This window comes from Astatotilapia calliptera, chromosome 7 (assembly GCF_964374335.1).
Source record: "Astatotilapia calliptera chromosome 7, fAstCal68.1, whole genome shotgun sequence".
NCBI classification, from domain to species: domain Eukaryota; kingdom Metazoa; phylum Chordata; class Actinopteri; order Cichliformes; family Cichlidae; genus Astatotilapia; species Astatotilapia calliptera.
The window spans coordinates 18,625,008-18,644,827 of record NC_137428.1 but is presented as its reverse complement, the minus strand read 5'-3'; the positions used below and the strand labels follow the sequence as shown (position 1 = coordinate 18,644,827).

Here is a 19,820-nt window from a genome sequence, read left to right as displayed (position 1 = left end):
AGAGAAAAAAACACACTTATTGATGAAAACAGGCTGGCTTGGGACGAAGGTATGAGGTTCGAGCCTTCAGAACCCACGGAGCTGCTAGCTGCATGTCCTAGCTGCATAACATGACCTATTTATAGACCTTGGACAGATTAATGCAATTACCATACTAGCGGGATATAGACTTTCCTGTTCTGTCCCCAAGATCAAGATAGTCATCCACTGAGCTCCCGAGGGGCCCCTGCTGTAATGCCACTTCTATAAGCTATATGCTCATTACCATATGATTTTCTCGTTTCCTTCCATCCTGCCTCCATCTGTCCTGTAACACATTTTTAACGATTTTCCAGATGATCTCTGGTAGCATAAAAATTTCCTGGAGATATAGGGCATTCCTTAAGTAGCTTTTCACTTCCCCTCCTGCCTTGCACAGTAAGAAGGGCAGATAGGTTGTGGGTTTCTGCATCTGGGGTATTTGCAGTCATCAAAAAATGGAGGTTGTGTGTGTGTCTGTATGTGTGGTGATGGTTTCATGACAGAACATACATGTAAAACATATAAAACACAAGATTTATATGTGTATAATTACACCACTTATTATTACTAAAATGAAATGAAAAGAAAAGAAAATGCCACATCTCACCACTAGAGGGCAGGCAGAACACTGTAATGTACTTTCAAGTTCAGGCAGATTTTTATGAGAGGCAGCTCACTGGCATTACATTAAAGATGAGGTTTTAGCTCTAATGTATCAATGTATCTAATGTTGCTCTCACAGGTTCTGACACTGACACATAGCAAGTCTGCTTTACCACATTTTTAATCAACTATGAGCAACAAACTATAGTGATCATAACTTTATGAACACACCATTTTGTCCATTTTACACAAGAGCTTTCCATTTTAGTCTCTAACATCCTTGCTATTTTTGAAGTTGATGGGAATTAATAAAAACAATGTCACATGCTTCAAGCCACCACTGGGATAGGCTATGGCCGGCACCTTAGTAACCAGTAACCATCAAAATGCACAACAAAAAATACATTTTGTTTACAGTCTGTTTTTTGGCTAATTAAAATTGGAATCATCATAGTTAACACGGGACACGGGAAGTTAGCTAGCTAGAGCTAGAGCGCATCACCTTTGCTACTCTTTTGTTCAAATAGAGGCAAACAAGCAAACCAAAAAACAAGATGGCGACATAAGGCCCTGGTTTCACAGACTCAGAGGAAAAACATATCAAATGGTAAGAGGCTGATGGCAGACACTGTGAAACTGATTGCTAAAACTTTATTTGCATAGGCCTACAACCAGTCAGTGACCCATCCCCTGCCAGTAGGCAAACAGTTGCTGGAAGCTGTTGGTACTTGGTAGATGAAATTGGTTTCAAAGAGGTACAAAGTGCTGTGCTGAAAAATTCTCTGTGATATCTTTGGTTGTTTGGTAGCTGTTTGCCGCAGTTACCCATGGTTTGGATGTAAGTTTCCATGTCTACAAACACTTGCTAACTGCTCTACGAGCGGATACTGGTAAAAGTGCAACACAAACTAGAAATGGAAAACGTTGGCCTTGAAAGTAAAAGTTGGGCACAACTTTTACTCTGAAGAGGTTTGTGTCAAACAGCGTGGGTTTTACTACTGCCTGCAGACAAGCTTTCTTTCATACGAACTACAGGCAACAAAGTGTTAGCAACCACAAAGAGCTTTTTAATCCAGTGCCCCCTTTATAAGCAATTTCAAAGCAATAACCAGGAACCACTCTCAAACCAGTTGGGGAATACACATTTTTCACCAGTGACCAGAGGTTGTCAGAGGGTCCCCGACTCGTCTCTAGGCCTGTGTGACTGAGGCATAAGATGACAAACTATAAGTAAAATGGTAGTCTACAAATCAGTAGGTGATCACAGTGGCCATGTCCATCTTTTATATACAGCCTATTGGGCAACAAATGTTCACTTACTTAAGAATTCTAGTTAAGGAAGACTTTTTTAAGGTAATAACATTTTAAATGTACATTATTAGCTTAAAAAAAGTTATGAAAAAGCTTCAAACTGATGAAAATCAGTGTTAGTAGTTGTCTAACAAAAAATACACTCAAAAAAGCAAGCTGATTTAACACTTCAGATGGTGTCAGGGGCATTTCTGTTCATTTCTTTCCCACCCTTGTGGTGAGTGTTATCATCCTGGCATTCAAATACAGCCAGTCCCTTTGTCAGCTTTACTTTACGTCTTTCCTGATATCCAATATCTCTCATTATTCCTTCCCTCATCTATTTTTTTACTAGCTGCTCACTCTCTCTTATTCCCTTCTTGCTTATCTTCATGGTGCAAATGTTGGTGGACCCCTCAATGGGATTACGGTGGCGTTTCTCAGAAAATCAAAGGGAACACGCTGGGTTTTTGGGATTAAGTGTCGCCCGTACCCAGCCAGCAAAAATATTCAGGTTCCTTGCTCCTATTGCACTCTCCCTCTTTTAGTAGCATGATAACAACTGTGCTTGCCACACTTGGTCCTGGTGACAAATCCAAAAGCAAGACATCAGAACACACCAAAGCCTTTGCATCTTTTCCTCCTATTGCTCTCAAAACCATAAAGAAAGATCATTGTCAGCTTTTAATTTCACAGGGATTCAAGCTCTGCCACATGTTAAACACAATCTAACCAAAATCTATTATTTCCCACCTCATGCAAGAGTTATCAGGTTATTTTATGTCTACAATAGGCTGCCAAATAGCATCTTTTATTAGTCATGAAGATCTGCAGTCAGTGATGTGGTCAGGTACTGCAGTAGATGAGAAAGCACTATACTGTACTTACTTAGTTCAATGAGCCATTTGGCAGTGATATGCCTAGATTATAGTATCAAAACACCACTAGAGCCAAAGCAATGAATCAGAGTTGATGCCCTGCAGCTACAAAGGTAGAAGCCGTTTGATGCAAAAATGAAAGTCATCATTACAGTGTGAAAGCTCCTGCCTCACCCCTACAGCCAGTGTCAGAAATAAAACAGGAGCTTCCACATGGAAAATGTGGTGGAAATATATACTCCCGTATAAAACACGGGCATTTATAGTACAAGTTTGTGAATGTGAAACTGCAGTGTAAGGGAATTTTGCATGTCAAGTTTAATAAAAATATTGGCATAGTTAAAGAGTTAGTACTCTTTCATAGAAGTACTTGGGAAATAGTCCCTGTACTCTCCGTAAGTAAGACCTGGCTTGTGCTGCTTCTTTGTGTGATTTTTCAAAACAAACAGACTTTTTGTTATAACTGAGATTGTGCTTATGAATGATGCCAATTAAGGCAGTTTTTTTTTTTTAGCTTGTTTCTCATTGTTGCATTAAATTGAAAGGGGAATTTTTAATCAGAGTACAGCATCAAGTCGGTTAATTTGTGGGATATGGATCAGGTGAGTTAGGGGGGTGTTGATCAGTTTCAGCTGCTTTGGTGTTAATGAAATTATCGACAGAGGGGGAACAATGGGACACAAAACAGAAATGGTTTTGTATTCAATTCAATTCAATTCAATTTTATTTATATAGCGCCAAATCACAACAGCAGTCGCCTCAAGGCGCTTTATATTATTGACTGTTTTGTAGGTGGAGGCCATTGAAATGGTAGCATGAGTCTAACTCCTCCAGGATTCAACATCAACACGTGCCATTGCCAAAAGGTTTGCTGTCCCCCAGCACGGTCTCAATAGCATGGAGGAGATTCCTGGAGACAGACAATTGCTGTAGTAGAGCTGGACAGCGCTGTAGAAGGTCCTTAACCCATCAGCAGGACAGGTATCTGCTCCTTTGTGTAAGGAGTAAAAGGATGAGAACTGCCAGAGCTACAAAATGACAACCAGCATGAACGTCTCTGACCAAACAATCAGAAGTAGTATTCACGAGGGTGACCTAAGGGCCTGTCATCCTCTAGTGGGCCCTGTGTTCACTGCCTGACACCATGGAGCCCGACTGGCAGTTGTCATGAAATATCAGAATTGGAGCTAAAACTAGTGCCCTGTGCTTTTCATAGATGGCAGCAGGTTCACCCAGAGTACATGTGACAAACATGAAAGGGTCTGGATAAGCCATGGAGAACGTTATGTTATCTGTCTGACTGGTTTGGTGGTGCGTCAGTGATGCTCTGAGGAGGCATATCCATGGAGGGATGCATACACTGCTACAAACTAAGTAACGGCACCCTGACTGTCATTAGGTATTGGGATAAAATCCTTGGATCCATCATGAGACCCTGTGTTGGTGCAATGAGTTCTGGGCTCCACCTGACAATGCTGGGCTTCATGTGGCAAAAATATGCACGTTTCTGGAGGATGAAGGAACCGATACCATCGACTGGCTCCCATGCTCATCTTACCTTACCTCCAATAAAACAACAAAAACTGCCTCTCTACAGTAATCAAATGAATGTATGCGTCCACTTATTGCAGTAGACTGTATGTGAACGAGGCTGTTCGGCTGGAATTTATTTCATTCTCTTAATGCTGGAAATGGGAAATAAACCCTTCCAGCTCTAACGTGTTGTCCAAATGTAATCGTGTGAGTTTGAAAAATAAATAAGATGCTGACATACAAAATGTTACCATAACTTCTGTGTGCAATACAGAGTAAGACTGATGGCTTTTCAGAAAGGGAAATATATCATAAAATAAAAACCTGTGTATTAGGTGAAATATCCTGAGCTTCATGAATAATAAAACAACATGTTTCTGTATGTTCATGTACCTGATATGTCAAACCTGTTCCAGCTTTGTCTTACAGTATCTTACCATGATGGTCTGTCCAGGCTTGACGACGTTGAGTTCAGCCAAGCTCTGGAGAATTTCGCTCACTGCCTTCTCACACAGAGAGCTGCCAGCTGCAGGATCTTCTCCTCCTCGCCGTCCCTCATGTTTGCTGTCATGCTCATCTTCCCCTCGCTCTGCCCCCGTCAGTGTGCGACCTGTAGAGGAATACACAAAAATGTCCACATCTGGTACATGCTAGATGTTCTCTCACATGTCCAACTTAAAGAGTAATTTACTGAACAAGCGCCTATCAAACAAACACGGCCCAAATTTATATAACTCTATAATAATGCTATTTCAAGCACACACATCATGAATAGCTCTCTTATGTCAGATAACATTTCAGTCACTTTGAAAATTACCCTCATTACATGCAACACTGGCAATCACCCAGTTTTTTTTTTTAAAACCGTAATAATATTTTCAGTTTTCTCTTGATGTTTTTATGGAAATTTTGCACCAACTGTATATTATAGCATTCAGATCAGGTGCAATAGGGCAAGCGCGGGGTACACCCTGGACAGGTCGCCAATCTGGTGCAGGGCTAACACAGAGAGAGACAACTATTAGTACTCACCTGTAGCCCTATGGGCAATTTAGAATAATCAGTTAACCTAACTTCACTAACTGCATGTCTTGGGAGGAAGCCGGAGTGCTCTGAGATAACCCAAACACGGAGTGTCCATGGCCATTTGAGCCCAGGAACATCTTGCTGTGAGGTAACAGTGCTGCTCCATTTTAATGTCATATTTATTATAATAAATAAATAAACGTGTAGATAGTAAGCTGAATTAGAACTGACAGAAAAATTAGTAAATCTCATCATGTTGTCCTCACCGTGGCTGCTGGGCTCCTCTGTTGACTTGTCACTTTCTCCGTCAGCCTGCCCGTCAGCGTCCTGCTCGGCGTGCTGCAGGCTGAGCTTGTGGCACACCTCAAACGCCTGACCTACTGTTCGCACCATACGCATGGCCTGTGTCTGCCACAGAAAAGAGGAACATTGTGATAGAAATCAATGCTTAGAGCAGAAGTACAGCATAATAAGTCAGTTACACTGATCAGCCTAATACAAGTTTTAAATATGAACTATTAGTAATTTTGACATTTTATGAATTGGACAAAAACAAAATCCCCTTTGTGGCACAATTTTCATGACTGATGTAAAAACCAGAGCAGCAGTAACTTGCAAAAAAACTGCGGACATATAAAAAGAACCTAAAATGGGGAAAAGTAAAGAAATCCTTGTCTCAAATATGCAGCTGTAATCTTTGTCCTTGAGTGCATCTGTTCTGTATTCACAGCATGCTGTGGATCTGGTAAGCCACCGAATATTAAATAAGCCACTACAAATTGAATCTTAAATCAAATTTAAAACCAAATATCGAATAACAGAGCTGATATCATCAGAATGAAATATTCTTGAATGAAACAGCAAAGTGAAAATCACAGAATACTAAACTACCAGACCTGATGTCTTCTGCACAGTGTTTTCTTTCTTCTGCCTCTAAAGGCGGCTATGCCCCTGTAACCAAGCTCTGCTGGCCCTAACTTCAAATGGCTGTAACTATCATAGTGGACATAGCGGGGACCCATAATAAGCTTTTCATGAGTCTGGTTAGAAGACGTGTGAGCCAGTCAAACTGTACCTTCTTCTTTGACTTGAAGACGTTGCATCTGAAGGAATTACTGGAGCCATCTCTTGCAATGTAGCTGAAGATCTTTAAGTCCTGGGAGTCATGTGATACGTAGAAAATCCTGAAAACACAACAGCTGATTTAAAAAAAACTCTCTTGCCTTTTAATATTAGGCATTTGTATCTAATAGCAAATAAATGAGTGGAGCCCCACTGATTTAGCAGCGCCAGGATATTTGCCTTTTGCTTATCTGCAAATAATTCAGTATTGGCGTTTATTATGGCTGAAAAAAAACAGGAGAAACACCGTTCAACTACTTTGTCTATGTTGATGTTGCATAGTTTGTCCACCGGAGGGCACTTTGCAACTTCCCCACTGGCAACGTGTGTTTGGAGTGTCACAAACAATCAGCAGAGCCAGGCAGAGCATAAATAAGTTAATAAATTAATTAATAAATAACTACACATAACAACTGAAAGGGACTTTTTTTTCTAAAAGAAAAAAATATTAGTGGCTTTAACGTGATCGCAGAACCTTGGCTTTGTTATCGGTCTTAAAATCCTATATCATGAGGGTGTGGAGCCATTAATCAAGCACAAATAATTCACCTTCTTCAGAATCAAGTAAAAGAGCAATACTGTGCTCAAAGTGCTTTTTCAAAGACACCTGCTACTGTACTACACTACTGTGGCTTATACTGTACAGACATTATGTCGTGGTTGATACTACACTACTGCCAGTGCAGTAAACTGGCACAGGTCAATGTTTCATCTGTTTCTAGCTCCTCTACTGTCAAATGTCTCCACTGGGAAGCAGGCAAACAAATTATAGCGACCTACTGCTCAAAAAGCACACTTACACACACAGAAAGGATAATTACATTGAACATCACTAAGACCCTTGGTGAGGTGTGGTTCTGCCAAATGAGATCCTCCCACAGATTTATCCATAATTTACATGAACTTGCACTCAAATCTCTGACTGCACACAAACCTTGCTCCTACTAGCATCTGATATGCAGTACAATTTTGACACGTTACAGTTAAATCGCTTGGGAGCAGGTGACATCTTCACCTTGTCAACTGGTGACTGTTTGACTAAAAAAAAATTAAACAATGACAGAAACATGCTTCACTAACTACAGTGCATGCATAAGCTGTCCCCTATGTATTATGAATGTAGGCCTCGTTTTCCATATATAGCCACCCATTATGTATAGCAACGTACACGTGAGGACATGTAAAGCATGCAAAAGCTACATCCACTGGGCCCGCAGTAAAGGACAAAATATCCACTTAGAGGGGTACACTGTATAACCTGTAGTCTACTCAAAGCAATTACTTTGGGTAAAGCATACATCAAGATGCAGAGAGCAAAGAACAGACTGTGCTGAATATCAGGCAGCTTTATCCTCTGAGTCTATAACCGAAAAAGGGAAGATGAGATGTTATTGCTTGTTTATATATGAAGATATGAACTTGTTTCGAGGGGTGCACTGACCTGTATATTGGATCGTGCATGATCAGCATTTTGCTCTCATCCCATGTCCATTCCTTTCTCTGTGAATGAAAAGAAAGCGCTTATATCTCAGTTCCAATATTCTCGTGGTGGTGCTTCATTTCTGAATCCAGGAGAAAACGGTCATTTTGGATTCTGGTAGCTTGCCTTCTGTTTCTTCCTTAGCATCACCTTGACCCCGTCCACAGACACCACGATGCTGACCTTTTTCTTCTTGATGTTCTTGGCCTTGAATTCGTACTGGGAAAGTAAATGAAAAAAAGTAGATCGGAATATTAATCATGCATACATAAAGAGCATCTTATCTTTTCTGCAGGATAGAAATGTGACTGCTGCAGTAGTGGAGCTTTAACTAAGTAAGAATTAGACTGCACCAAAAGTACCATCAGGGTGTACACCCCACCCCTGGCGTCGTTGCCCACCTCTCAAGGTTAAATACACGTAGACATTGAGGGCTAGCAGGAGGGACCATGCGCTTACCTGCTGCTCTCTGGCAGGTAGCTCCATGCCCTCCTGGGTTTTAAATGCACCTTAGAACACACATGCATCAACACTACAATGAGCGGGTGGAGGGAGGTTTGGAGTCTTCTCTCACCCCCGTTCTCTGCGACCTGCTGGAGCGGGGGGGCTAGGAGGAGGAGTTGGCCGTCCGACTGCGGTCTGGAGTGTGGGGCCTCCCTGCTGCTGCGGAGTCGGGGCGGTCTGCCTCCCCCCACCGCAGGGAAAAGGGTAACACCACCTGGGTCTGGGTGCAGTTCCCCCCTCCAGGGGCGGGGGTACCTAGACCCGGTTTGTAGAGTACGCTTGGGGAGTGTGATCGTGTGTACAGCGTCTCTCTATGTCTGTCTCCACGTTGGTTGAGTGTGGAGTAAGAGCATATGAGAGCATGAGGGTGGGAATGGATGTTTGTATCTGTGTGTGCCTGTATGTCTGTGTCTATATGTCAGATTGGGTGTCAGGCGCCACCTCTCTGGGGACATCTCAGGCCCTCCAAGGTTTGGAGGCCTATCTCCCCCTACCACCACTTCCCCTGCCAGTGGCGGACCCCCTCAGACATCGGTGCGTTGGTGGTTCTTTGTGTCCGGGGATGGGCGTCCAGGTACACACCGGCTCACTCCTTGGCGGCCGCTTATCGGGGCCTGGAGCCTGGGGCTCGCTCGGGCCACTTCGGAGGTGGGGTGCCCCCGGCCTCTCGGCCTGGGGCTCGGTCACTCAGGCACGGCTGGCTGCCGGCGGAGCTCACGGGCATGTCACTGCAACCCCCCCTGGATTCTGCTCTGCGGCTGCTGAGTGACCCCTCATCTGGGACTCTCCTCAGCTCTTTCTGGGACAGTGGCGCGGCTGCCCCTCTGTTGGTCTTCCTTGGTCTCTTGTGTTCTGGGGGCCTCTGGATGTCTGGAGTTTTGATCTCCTCCATACCTGCTTCATGCCCTGGAGGACGGGGCTGTGGCCCCCCCACACCCTCTAGCAGATCATTACATGAAGGAACCTTTTAAAAAAACAAGCGCGTCCATGCTCACAGGTGTACACACGGGTGATCACACCCACAAACTACACCCTTTTTGGCTCCTACCTCAAAGCACACTGTGTTCTGTTGATCTTATGTGCTGCACAATAATGTTTAACATTTAGTATTTACTGTCATATTCCCATATATCATTGTGATGCTGTTTATTCTATTACTCTTGTTCTCTTCTGCTTGTTTTCTTTTTTCTTTCTTAGCAGGTGACCCAGGTGATTGATATATGCATTTTTTATTTCTTTTTTTTTTTTCTGCTCATTCTGTTGGTTTTTGTCTTTTGCCCTTCTCCCCCGTCCCTCTTCTCAGCTGTTTCTCTTTCCCTCTTTCTTTCTCCCCTTCTTTCCCCCAGTCAAGTCTGTCCCGTATTCAGTAAGTGAAAATAAAATAAACAATAAAAGGTGAATCAAATGGACCATTACGGCAAGGCTGGGATGGTTAATTTGGTAAAGTAAATCCGTTGGGCATCTTACTTTGCCTTTAGACAATAATTCTGATGGCAAAAGAGCCAAGCGGGACAGGCCAAAAAAAAAAAAAAAAAAAAAAAAAGAATTAGACTGCACAATAGTGAATGATCATAGAAAATAAGTCTTTTATAGCAATTTCCTAATTCCATCTGTTTGCTTGCAGATGATTATCTGAAGACACATGCAGGATGAAATCAGATACCTTTGGAAAAATGCTTAGAAACTACATTCACCAGTCACTTTTTACATACACCTGTTCAGCTGCTCATTAATGCATCTACCGAATCAGTCAATCACGTGCTCAAACCCAACACTGAACGTGATTAGAGGGATTTTGGTTGTTGTATTTCACTTAAAATTCACTCTGACATTGTGTTTCATACTTGTTATACAGTCGCATCGCACACATATACCAACAACTCCAGTTCTTCACTGCAGTGAGAGATGTCTTGCTTTGGCAGGGTGGCAGCATTAAGAGAACAATCTATCAGCATTAAAACAAAAACAGCAGTGCACTTTAATTTATCAGCATTTTTAATGGCTTGGCAGTTTGCAATAAGAATTCTGATCAAGTCCGATAAACATTTGCAGCCAAGAAAAAAAACACTTCGCCAAAGCTCTCAGAGACAGACAAAACAGCCCCTCAGCTGCAATGCAAGTCGAGTACATCGAGTATCGTGTTATAAAGACTGTGGCCTTGCAGAGCTGAACCACATCTCTTCTTGGAACACAAACTATCCTACTAAATTAAACAACATTTAAGTACAAGGCCTTGGGTATGGGTTTGTCTCCATTCTGTTAGCTGAGAAGTACACAACAGCTGTGTCTGCACAGAGTGACTAACACATTTCCACCTCATCAGCTGGCCAGGCACTCTGCCGAGGAAGTTAGCAAGTCTGGCCTGTCGACTCAGATCAGTTATAAATAAGAAGCAACTCTTGTGAGCTACCAGCTATAATGGCTTACAGTGAGGCCACAGGAAACATCCATCTTTCATGTCCCAAAATGCCCATATTTTGTGGACTATATTTGGTAACATATGCCTGCAATATGAGATGAAATTCAGCTGCAGAGGGGAAATGTTGAGACCTTACTATCTAGAACAGGGGTGGGCAATTCCAGGCCTCGAGGGCCGGTGTCCTGCAGGTTTTAGATCTCACCTTGGGTCAACACACCTGAATCACATGATTAGTTCATTACCAGGCCTCTGGAGAACTTCAGGACATGTTGAGGAGCTAATTTAGCCATTTAAATCAGCTGTGTTGGTTCAAGGACACATCTAAAACCTGCAGGAACACCGGCCCTCAAGGCCTGGAGTTGATTGGAGTTGAACATGATTGTGATTAGCTTAGAAAACTCAACTCAGCTCAACTTAAACAACTTCCACAGCTCCCCTTCCTCCATCTTAATATAAAAAAAGCCTTCAGCATCATTGAAGTTGCTTATCTAGTTGTACCAAAACCAAAGTACACTCATGTATCCAAATGCAGTCAGATTCATATATTTTCTTCTAAATCTCAGCAAAAAACTTGTCTGACAAAAGTAAATTTTCTATATTATATTGCAAATGTGATTATACTTCAGTTCGTTGAATGAGTAAAAAGAATGGAAGAGAAGAGAATATAAGATGTTGGCATGCAAAATAAATGTGAATAAAAGTATAGAGACAAAGAAGGGTAAGAAGCCTATAAAATGGAAGAGAGAACATAGGAGGAGAGGCGAGCAGATACAAAGAGACAACCGGAAAGGAGGTTAAGAGACAACCGTTGTTACGTAAGGACCCCCCGGAAATTGTGACCTTTTAATTCAGCTACACAATGGTAGTAAATAGCAATTAGCTGAGCCTTATGAATTCAAGACCTAACAGATATGATTCTGAGTCACATCTGTGTTGTATTTTAACCTTATATATATTCACACTCTGAATGTCTCCAAAGACAGAGTAAATAACTGTTGTGACTCGATGAAGTCATTTTTGTCACCCGTTTCCGTGTTTTGTGATGATTTTCTCCTTGTGTCTATTTGCCCTGCTCTCTCAGCCCTGGATCCATGGTGATTAAAGTTTCAGTCTCTAATTATACAGAAAGGAGTCCTGAGAGAGCTGATTAAACAGAGAATAGGTCTTTAAAGTGGAAGAGGACAGAGAAATGCACTGCAGAAACAGAAAGAAATTCTAGTCAGGATTCAAAAAAAGAGTACCGTCACAGCCATAGCAGTGCTTTCAGCTAAATACTAGAATAGAATAGAAATATTCTTTATTGTCCCTCATTGGGGAAATTCACTTTCACGTTCCAGCAACAAAGTGACAGGCAAATGGAGCATGCAAGAAATAATAGACTCTACAGGGCAAATTCACCACATGAGAAAAAAAAACTAGCATGCATTCTTGGTGTTTACTGTCATATTTTGGCATCACAAGGCTAGTGTTTGGTCATAAACCAGAATTTAAATCATTTCTTTATTTTTTGAGAGCCACGCTGTGTAAAAAATCACTATCAGCAAGATAGTACAGACTACACTATACAACTACTATGACAATGATTAAAGCAATTTAGCTTACAAGCTAAACGTAAGTCCTGAAAGTAACAGAATTAACTTCTGAAAGATTTTTGGGGCTCCAAGACCAAACGGATTATCTGCAACAGATTTCTAATGTAAGACTGAGGAATAAAAAAACCGAGAGCTAAAAAAAGAGGACTGTCACAGTCATAGAGGTGCTCTGAGCTAAATACTAACATGCAGCAAACTAGCATCAGAGTCATACTTTAGCATCATGAGGCTAGTGTCTGGTCATAAACCAGAAATTAAAACCTAAACAACACAACTGCTATGACAATGACTAAAATACTTTAGCTTGCGAGCTATTAGTTAATATTAATCTCTGACACTCTTCCAAGTATTTTTTGTCCTGCCTTCCTCCCTTCACCCCCAACCGGTCATGATAGCAGCCTATATAAATACTATATAAATAAAATTGAATTGAACTGAAAATTGAATTACCTAAGTACTAACACTAACTAACAGTTCCAAAGCCTAACAAAAATCTGCAACACCAATCTAATGTAAGACAGAGGAATACAAAATAGAACAAAAATATCCTCCATACATTGATCTACACTGTGAGGTCTAATAAATACCAAAACAGGAGACACGAAACTACCTTTATACTGTACTTGCACAAGGATGTGAGAACACTCACACAGCTCATTTATAATTCACAGTTTATGCCAGAATTATGGTGAAGCAAAGTGGGATTTTGCAACTTCATCCAAAGTATGAAATTTTTATATTTTCTTTGCTTAAGTGCAAAGTGTTTTGAAATATTAAGGCTTTTTAATGCACTTGCATTGTTATGGTTTTCCCGGTATTGACATCAGAACAAACAATTAAAAGCTCATGACACAAGATGCACTAAGCCGTTGCATATGTCAGCTCTGAAAACCCTCAGGATATTCCAGAGAAGAGCTTAGTTCACTTTAGCGCGCTGCTACGGATGCTGAAACTTTCTGAATTAGGTTAGAGAAATTTAGGTAACCAGATTTACAGGCTCACGTGAGAGGAATAAGATCTGAAATGTAATGAAAGGTGCATGACTAATGAAGACTGAACAGACATGCAAAGGCACATGAGCTAAAAATCTCCCTTCAAAGACTTAGGTTTTAACCATAAAACTTTAGTTGCAATGCTGACAGTGAGTGTTGCAGTACTACAGCAATGTAAAAGCTCAAGGCGAACATAGCTAGCTATTTTACAACAGAGAAACACAGAGGAAGATTAAACCAAAGGAGAGAGATCAATCACTTTTTATTAGGAAAGTATAAGAAGGCAAGACAAAAAAAGGTTACAGAGCATTTTCAATTTGTGAGTAATTAAATATTTAATAGCTTCAAGGCAATGAGAGCCGCAGCCAGATCAGATACTTGAGATTGTTTATCTGACAAACTGCAATGCCCTCAGAATGATACTAAAATTTTGGAAAATAGCTTTAATATGTAAGACTATCTATTCATGTGGTTTTAAGGCCTGCAATGTTAGTACACGACTTTGTCCCAGACTGAAATATCTCAGTAGCTAGTGGATGGATTACAGCAGCTTTGACATTCATGTCCAAAAGACAAATCCTGTTACCTTTCCTAATTTTCCCTCGAGCGTCACTGTGATGCTACATTTTATCACTGAAATGTCTGCTAGACTTTGACTAGCCAGGACTTTGACTGGCCTGGACAGTCAGGTGCACCTTTAGTTCAGTGTTAATGAGCAAATGTTACCATGCTACATGCTAAAAATCTCCATTAAACCATTAGATTACCTTAAATACAGATATCAGAAACATTATAATACTATAGACCCTGCTACCTAAATTAACCCTGTATGGTGATCATGGGAGAATTCAGATAGTGTTTGTATACAAGTAACGCCCATTTTCACCCTGAATGTGATCAGTAATCTTTCTATTCTTAGTATTCTTACTGTACATATATAAAGACGAAAAAGAGACAAAGATGTGACTGATATCCCTTTTTTCTTGAGAGGCTGCAGAGCAAAGAACAGAGCTCCCAGTCATTATGTGGAAGTAATTACACTGCAGATACTGTAAATAAACCTCCGGGTCCCAAATGGTACCTGCCAGCAACCTCTAAATGAAAGGCCACCGAGTCCTACAGTTAACATTACTCGATTCATGTTTCAAATTCTGGCTTCTGAGAAAATTAAAATGAGAGGTTGGAAAAGGACATTTTTCCCCCTCCTGCTTGATGTTAATGGACATTTTAAGAATGAATAAATGAGGAGGGTTTTAGGTTGGGCAAATAAAAATCATGGAATGAGAAGGGCGCACCCCCGACTCCCACTCACAACCCTTCCCCGCTTTCAGCAATCCTGAAAAGCAGTGGAATGCGAGGTGCATTGTGGGTCACTCATGCTCCCCGTTGTACCATTGAATCCATACAGGAACCCACAATAGGCCCTATAGATCGCAACCTAGCAACGGCTTCATTATAATTCCCCAGATTTGGGGAGTTCCAAGGAATTTCACTGCTTTTTTTCCTGGATTCAGGGTACAATGAGATGACTGTTGGGAGCAGAACTGAGGCAGGAAGAAAGACTAGCTACTCCAACAGCTGAACATTTAACATGAAAATAAAGATTTTTTTGGAAGAGGGGTGGGAAATCAAATTACTGGGGGAAAAAAACGAAATTCAATTAAAAATGAAGAAAATGTACTTTGCTGCATGAGTTGAACAGAAAGTGGAGCTTAAATTGCTGCTGAGGCCAGACAGGGAGGACAGAGTGACTCTCACGATAGCAGAGATGCCCAGACCTCCTGGCACGTCTCATCGTTAGTCAGCAGGAATGTGTGTGTCGGTGCAATTACCCCGGAAAACGACCTTGGCCTAGATCAGAAATGGAGGGGAGTTTTATTTTTCTTTACCCCGGCGACGTTACATATCTCTCTCTCTATATATAGATATATATGTGTGTTTGAGGGGACAAAATGAAGAGAAATAACGCGTGTGCTGACTGCTCTCTACTGTGTAATGATATTACTCCTGTTTGCAGCCCCCAGTGAGCAGCAGCAGTCTTTTCTCAAGAGAGAGCTGGTGTTAGCAGAAAACAGAATACTTAACGGCCTGCTAAATAGGGGCTCCTCCATGACAGCGGGCTTACGCGCAAGACGGGAGGCTGTTAAATAACTGCAGCTTTTTTTCTTCAGTAGAACATGGCACAGTGTTGATCGAAGGGCTTTGTTTACGCTGCTTCACCGTCATTTACTCTTCTTTAACCTGACCTCAGCATGTTTATTTTGGGACTTTAGTGACAATCTTCTACCAGGAATACAGGCTTCACCAGCTGGTCCCGACTCTCCACCAGCTCCATCTGGGATCTCCAGCTGTTACTTTTCTAGATAAATGGCTTTCATTACTTACACCGCAAGTCTGTTTACAGTGACTGACAGACAGAATTGACCATCACAGCTCGTGCTCGTGCATCTGTGCAGGGGGGAGAGGAAAAGAATGAAAGTCTGGGAAGCGAATACAATGGAGCGCATGGATTGATCGCCATCGTGTCGTTACGTTTGAAACGAAAGCGGCAAGGTCAAGACGAAAACCTTCCGCGGATGGTAAGCAGCGAGCGTGACGTGAGATGTGAGTACCTTTGGAGAGGATTCAACTACACTTGAGGCAGACTTGTCAGAAGAAGCAGCTAAGCCCCAGTGCGGGCCAAGGCAGGCACTCCTCGAGCGCTGGCGCCCTTGGAGTGAGAATGGGCGCACGCTTGAGTGAGTCACTGACAGGCACGGTGAAAGGACAGCCAGTCCCAGGGCGCTGACGGCATCTACTCGGGGTTAGTCACATGGGAAGGGAGGAAATACAAAGGAACAACCTGAGCATGCCAAGCACTTGCACTCAATGAGAAACAGGCTGAAGGTGAACGAGGAGCTGAGGCTGTTATTCATGTTATTTCACAACTTAGAAAACCCTTATCTTAAAAGAGTGAGTTACACACTTCTTTGTGTTTCAGGTGCGCTTTAACACGTTGTGTAAAACAGAGGAATTAATCAGGCATGTCTTGACATCTGAAAAAATGGAAGCGAGGGCGAACTGTACCAACACGCATCTCAGTACCCAGTGCTGCATTAACCTCCTAGGACCCGAACTCTTCCACAGCATGCATTTTTAATTTCTCTTTGATATTTGTGCATATTGGAGCCCGATGAATGTAAAAACAAAGAATTACCAGATTTTTTTTTTTTTACCTTATTTTTGTTTTTAAGAAAAATAAGAGCCACATATGAGGATATTCGTTTAAAATTTTGATAGAACAGTAGCAGCATAATGTCCTCGTAAGTGGATATCAGGCCCTTGTAGAGCAAAATTGAGTATTTTGGTCTAAATAACCCAAAATGTGATGTCCACATATGTGGACGCAGGTCCTAGGAGGTTAAGAGACAGTGACAGTGTCTGAAACTTGTGCAGTTTTGTTAAAATTATGGAAATAATCTACATTAAATGTGATACTATGAACACTTGTTGGTGTTTTGAAGGTCATAATCAGACTTATTCCAAAGAGTGTGGGTAAAAATTATTCATTCTTTATAGTTAAACACAGTTCTCAAGGAAAGGAAATCTGGCCCTGATGATGAATCTGAACAGCTGAATCTGTTGGATAATTTTACCTGCTCGGTATGGTTGACAACAGTGATGCAAATAATAGCCCTCTGTGTCATTTATAAAGCGCACGGCTGTCTGGATACCACTCAGGATCGATTTAGCCAGGGGTTTATATTACAATAAAGACGCCATCTAGGCCAGAGTGTTTCTGTTTAAAAAAGCACCAATGAAAACTGAAACCAAACTGTGTGTCTGAAATGGCAGGTGGAGCCACTGGGGCAACAGGGCATCATACAGAAAGGGGGTAAACGAAGGCATCTGGCTGATACAGGGATGCTGAGTGTGACTCTGTCCAAAGCAGTAGTCTGGCAAAGCAGCAGTCAGAGTAATAGGATTACTGGGATGAACGCTGTCAGATCACAAGCCATAAAATCCCCTTAGCACCCAGTGCAGGGGGGCAACCATCAGCGATCTACATCCATACTGTAACAGAGCTTGTACGGTACTATAGGCTGACTAATAAACACTTGTGTATGTAATATCTGACATCTGCTTTGAAAAAAATAAATAAATAAGCTGAGACCCAGAAGAAAAAATGTTTTGATATTTTTAGATTTTTTTGAATAAGGCTCTGATTTCCCCTTCTAGAAATCTGTGTGTTTACACACTACTTTGTATTTAATAATTAGTCATTATTAGTCTCTGGCTCTCTTCCACTGTGTGTAGTTTTTCCTGTCTCCCCTCAACCCTTCATGGCTGCTGGCTGCCCGTCCCTGAGTCCTTCTTCCTGTTAAAAGGGAGTTTTTCCTTCCCACAGTTGAAAGTGCTTGCTCATATGGCGTGTTCTCTGTTATTGTCTGTACCTCACAATATAAAGCATCTTAAGAATAACTGATAACTGATTGTCAAAATAGCTGGTAAAACAGTTTTTTGTTAATCTGTTAAGCATTTCATTTCAAACCCTTCAACAGACTGGCGACCTGTTCAGGGTGGACCCCACCTCTCGCCCTATGGCAGCTGGGATAGACTCCAGACCCCCTGTGAACCTTAATTGGATAGAAGAGAATGGATGGATGAATGGATACTAATCATTTCAGTAGTTGTTCTCTGTGTGCTGTCTCTTTGTTGGGCTAAAAACAAATCATCTTGGGTGTTGGGGAAACACTATGTGATGAACCATTTACTCGAACAATGCAAGGTTTGAGGTCAGTGCTTAATCACATGCTAACCCTGTTTTAGGGAGGCAAACATGGGCTGTGAATCAGGGTTGCCCACCATCTGTGCCTTACATGCAAACATCCCCCAAAAAGTCCCCTTGAGGAGGCTTTAAGAGAGTTCGAGAGCTTTCATGAAGCTCAGACGTGAGTAGCTTAAATCTATGACTGAGACAGCTTCTCATGCAGCCCACTACACCAGCAACAACATGTCTGACAACAGAAGGCAGTGCAAAGTGTGCCACCACATGGCATTGATTGATGACAGTCAGCTTAGTGCTGTCTGCAAATTTCATTCCAACCTGACTGCATCCTTCCACAAGACAGGGTTAACACTGTATGTAATAATATTTAAGTGAACTGTTTAAATCATTGTACGATTCCCACAATACCTGGAATGTAACTACAAACTCAAATGGCAGGGGTCGAGTGGAGTCACAGAGAAAGAGGAGACTGAATCTGGCCTGCATTCATTTCTTTAAATTAATCAGGTATCTTATTTGGTGTTTTCATTTCGCGGCCCTGAGTCTTTGAGGTCCTTCAGTAGTAATACACTGCAGAAGATTGGACGCAATCAAAGAGATCAAATACACCGAATGCCTTTTGTGCAGAATCAAAGGACTTAGTGGAGATGAGCAGTGTGCAGTCTGATAACCAGGACTATTCCTGTACTGTCCTTTTCACTTATTACCCAGAAAGTCTACAGCGGACCCACGCTGCTCACACACATACACACTTGTTTGTCGTGTAAAAGAATATATTACCAATTTGGGGGATTTAACCGGTGGGGTTTAAACATGAAAAAGCCAGCAGTCATTAAAACCTCACAATCTGTGATGTATGATGGTGTTTAGAGCCCAGCTGTATTTATATATTAGCAAAAGGTTTTTTTTTCTTCTTAGACACACAAAAATCTGAAAAAATTGCATATTACTAAGATAATGTGACAGTGCTAGGGCTGCTCAATTAATCGAATTTTAATCACGATTACGATCTGGGCTTTCAACGATCATTAAAAATGACTGAGCCGATTATTAGCCCCTCCCTCATTTATCCGCGACACCTTAAAGGCCGGTCCGTGAAAATATTGTCGGGCATAAACTGGTCCGTGGCGCAAAAAAGGTTGGAGACCGCTGATTAAGAGGACCCGAGGGAAGCTCGGAAAGCTAAGCAGAAGTTATTTGGAGAGTGACTGCCGTTGGTTGAAAAGAGAGTTTAAAAAAAAAAAAAACTTCAGTGGTGTTGCACACTATTTTATATTATTTTTTTAAAGTCATTGTTAACCCTTTAAAGCCGGTCAGAGCAGTAAGCTCCGTTTTTGGTAACTATTTTTAAATCCCTGTAGAACCTGAACCGTGTAAGCTAGCGCAATAATTTGTTTTGCATATGAAACCGGAGGAGTTGTACTTACATCTGATGCCATCAGCTTGTCCTCGGTCACGGTTTCGTTCCACATATAGCTTTGCAAAAATTGCATAAAAAGCGCTTGCAGGAACAAAAACATAATATTCCAGAAACACGCTTTGCCGTTCCTATCAGCTGTTCGTAACACTTCCCACAGTGAAATGATGCACAT

At 41.7% G+C, this 19,820-nt stretch overlaps 1 protein-coding gene across 3 annotated transcripts in view; it reads right to left on the bottom strand.

The window, feature by feature from the left end:
* The window catches only part of LOC113025520 (carboxyl-terminal PDZ ligand of neuronal nitric oxide synthase protein), a 57,108-nt gene that overhangs the window by 17,930 nt on the left and 19,358 nt on the right, over positions 1-19,820 (bottom strand). For all 3 annotated transcript variants that reach the window (XM_026173362.2, XM_080303571.1, XM_080303570.1), the window contains 5 exons: positions 8,080-8,172; positions 7,915-7,973; positions 6,427-6,535; positions 5,618-5,759; positions 4,763-4,935 (listed from right to left, as the gene is read on the bottom strand). In XM_026173362.2, the coding sequence (XP_026029147.2) occupies positions 4,763-4,935; positions 5,618-5,759; positions 6,427-6,535; positions 7,915-7,973; positions 8,080-8,172 (576 nt within the window). The remainder of the gene's footprint in view (positions 1-4,762; positions 4,936-5,617; positions 5,760-6,426; positions 6,536-7,914; positions 7,974-8,079; positions 8,173-19,820) is intronic.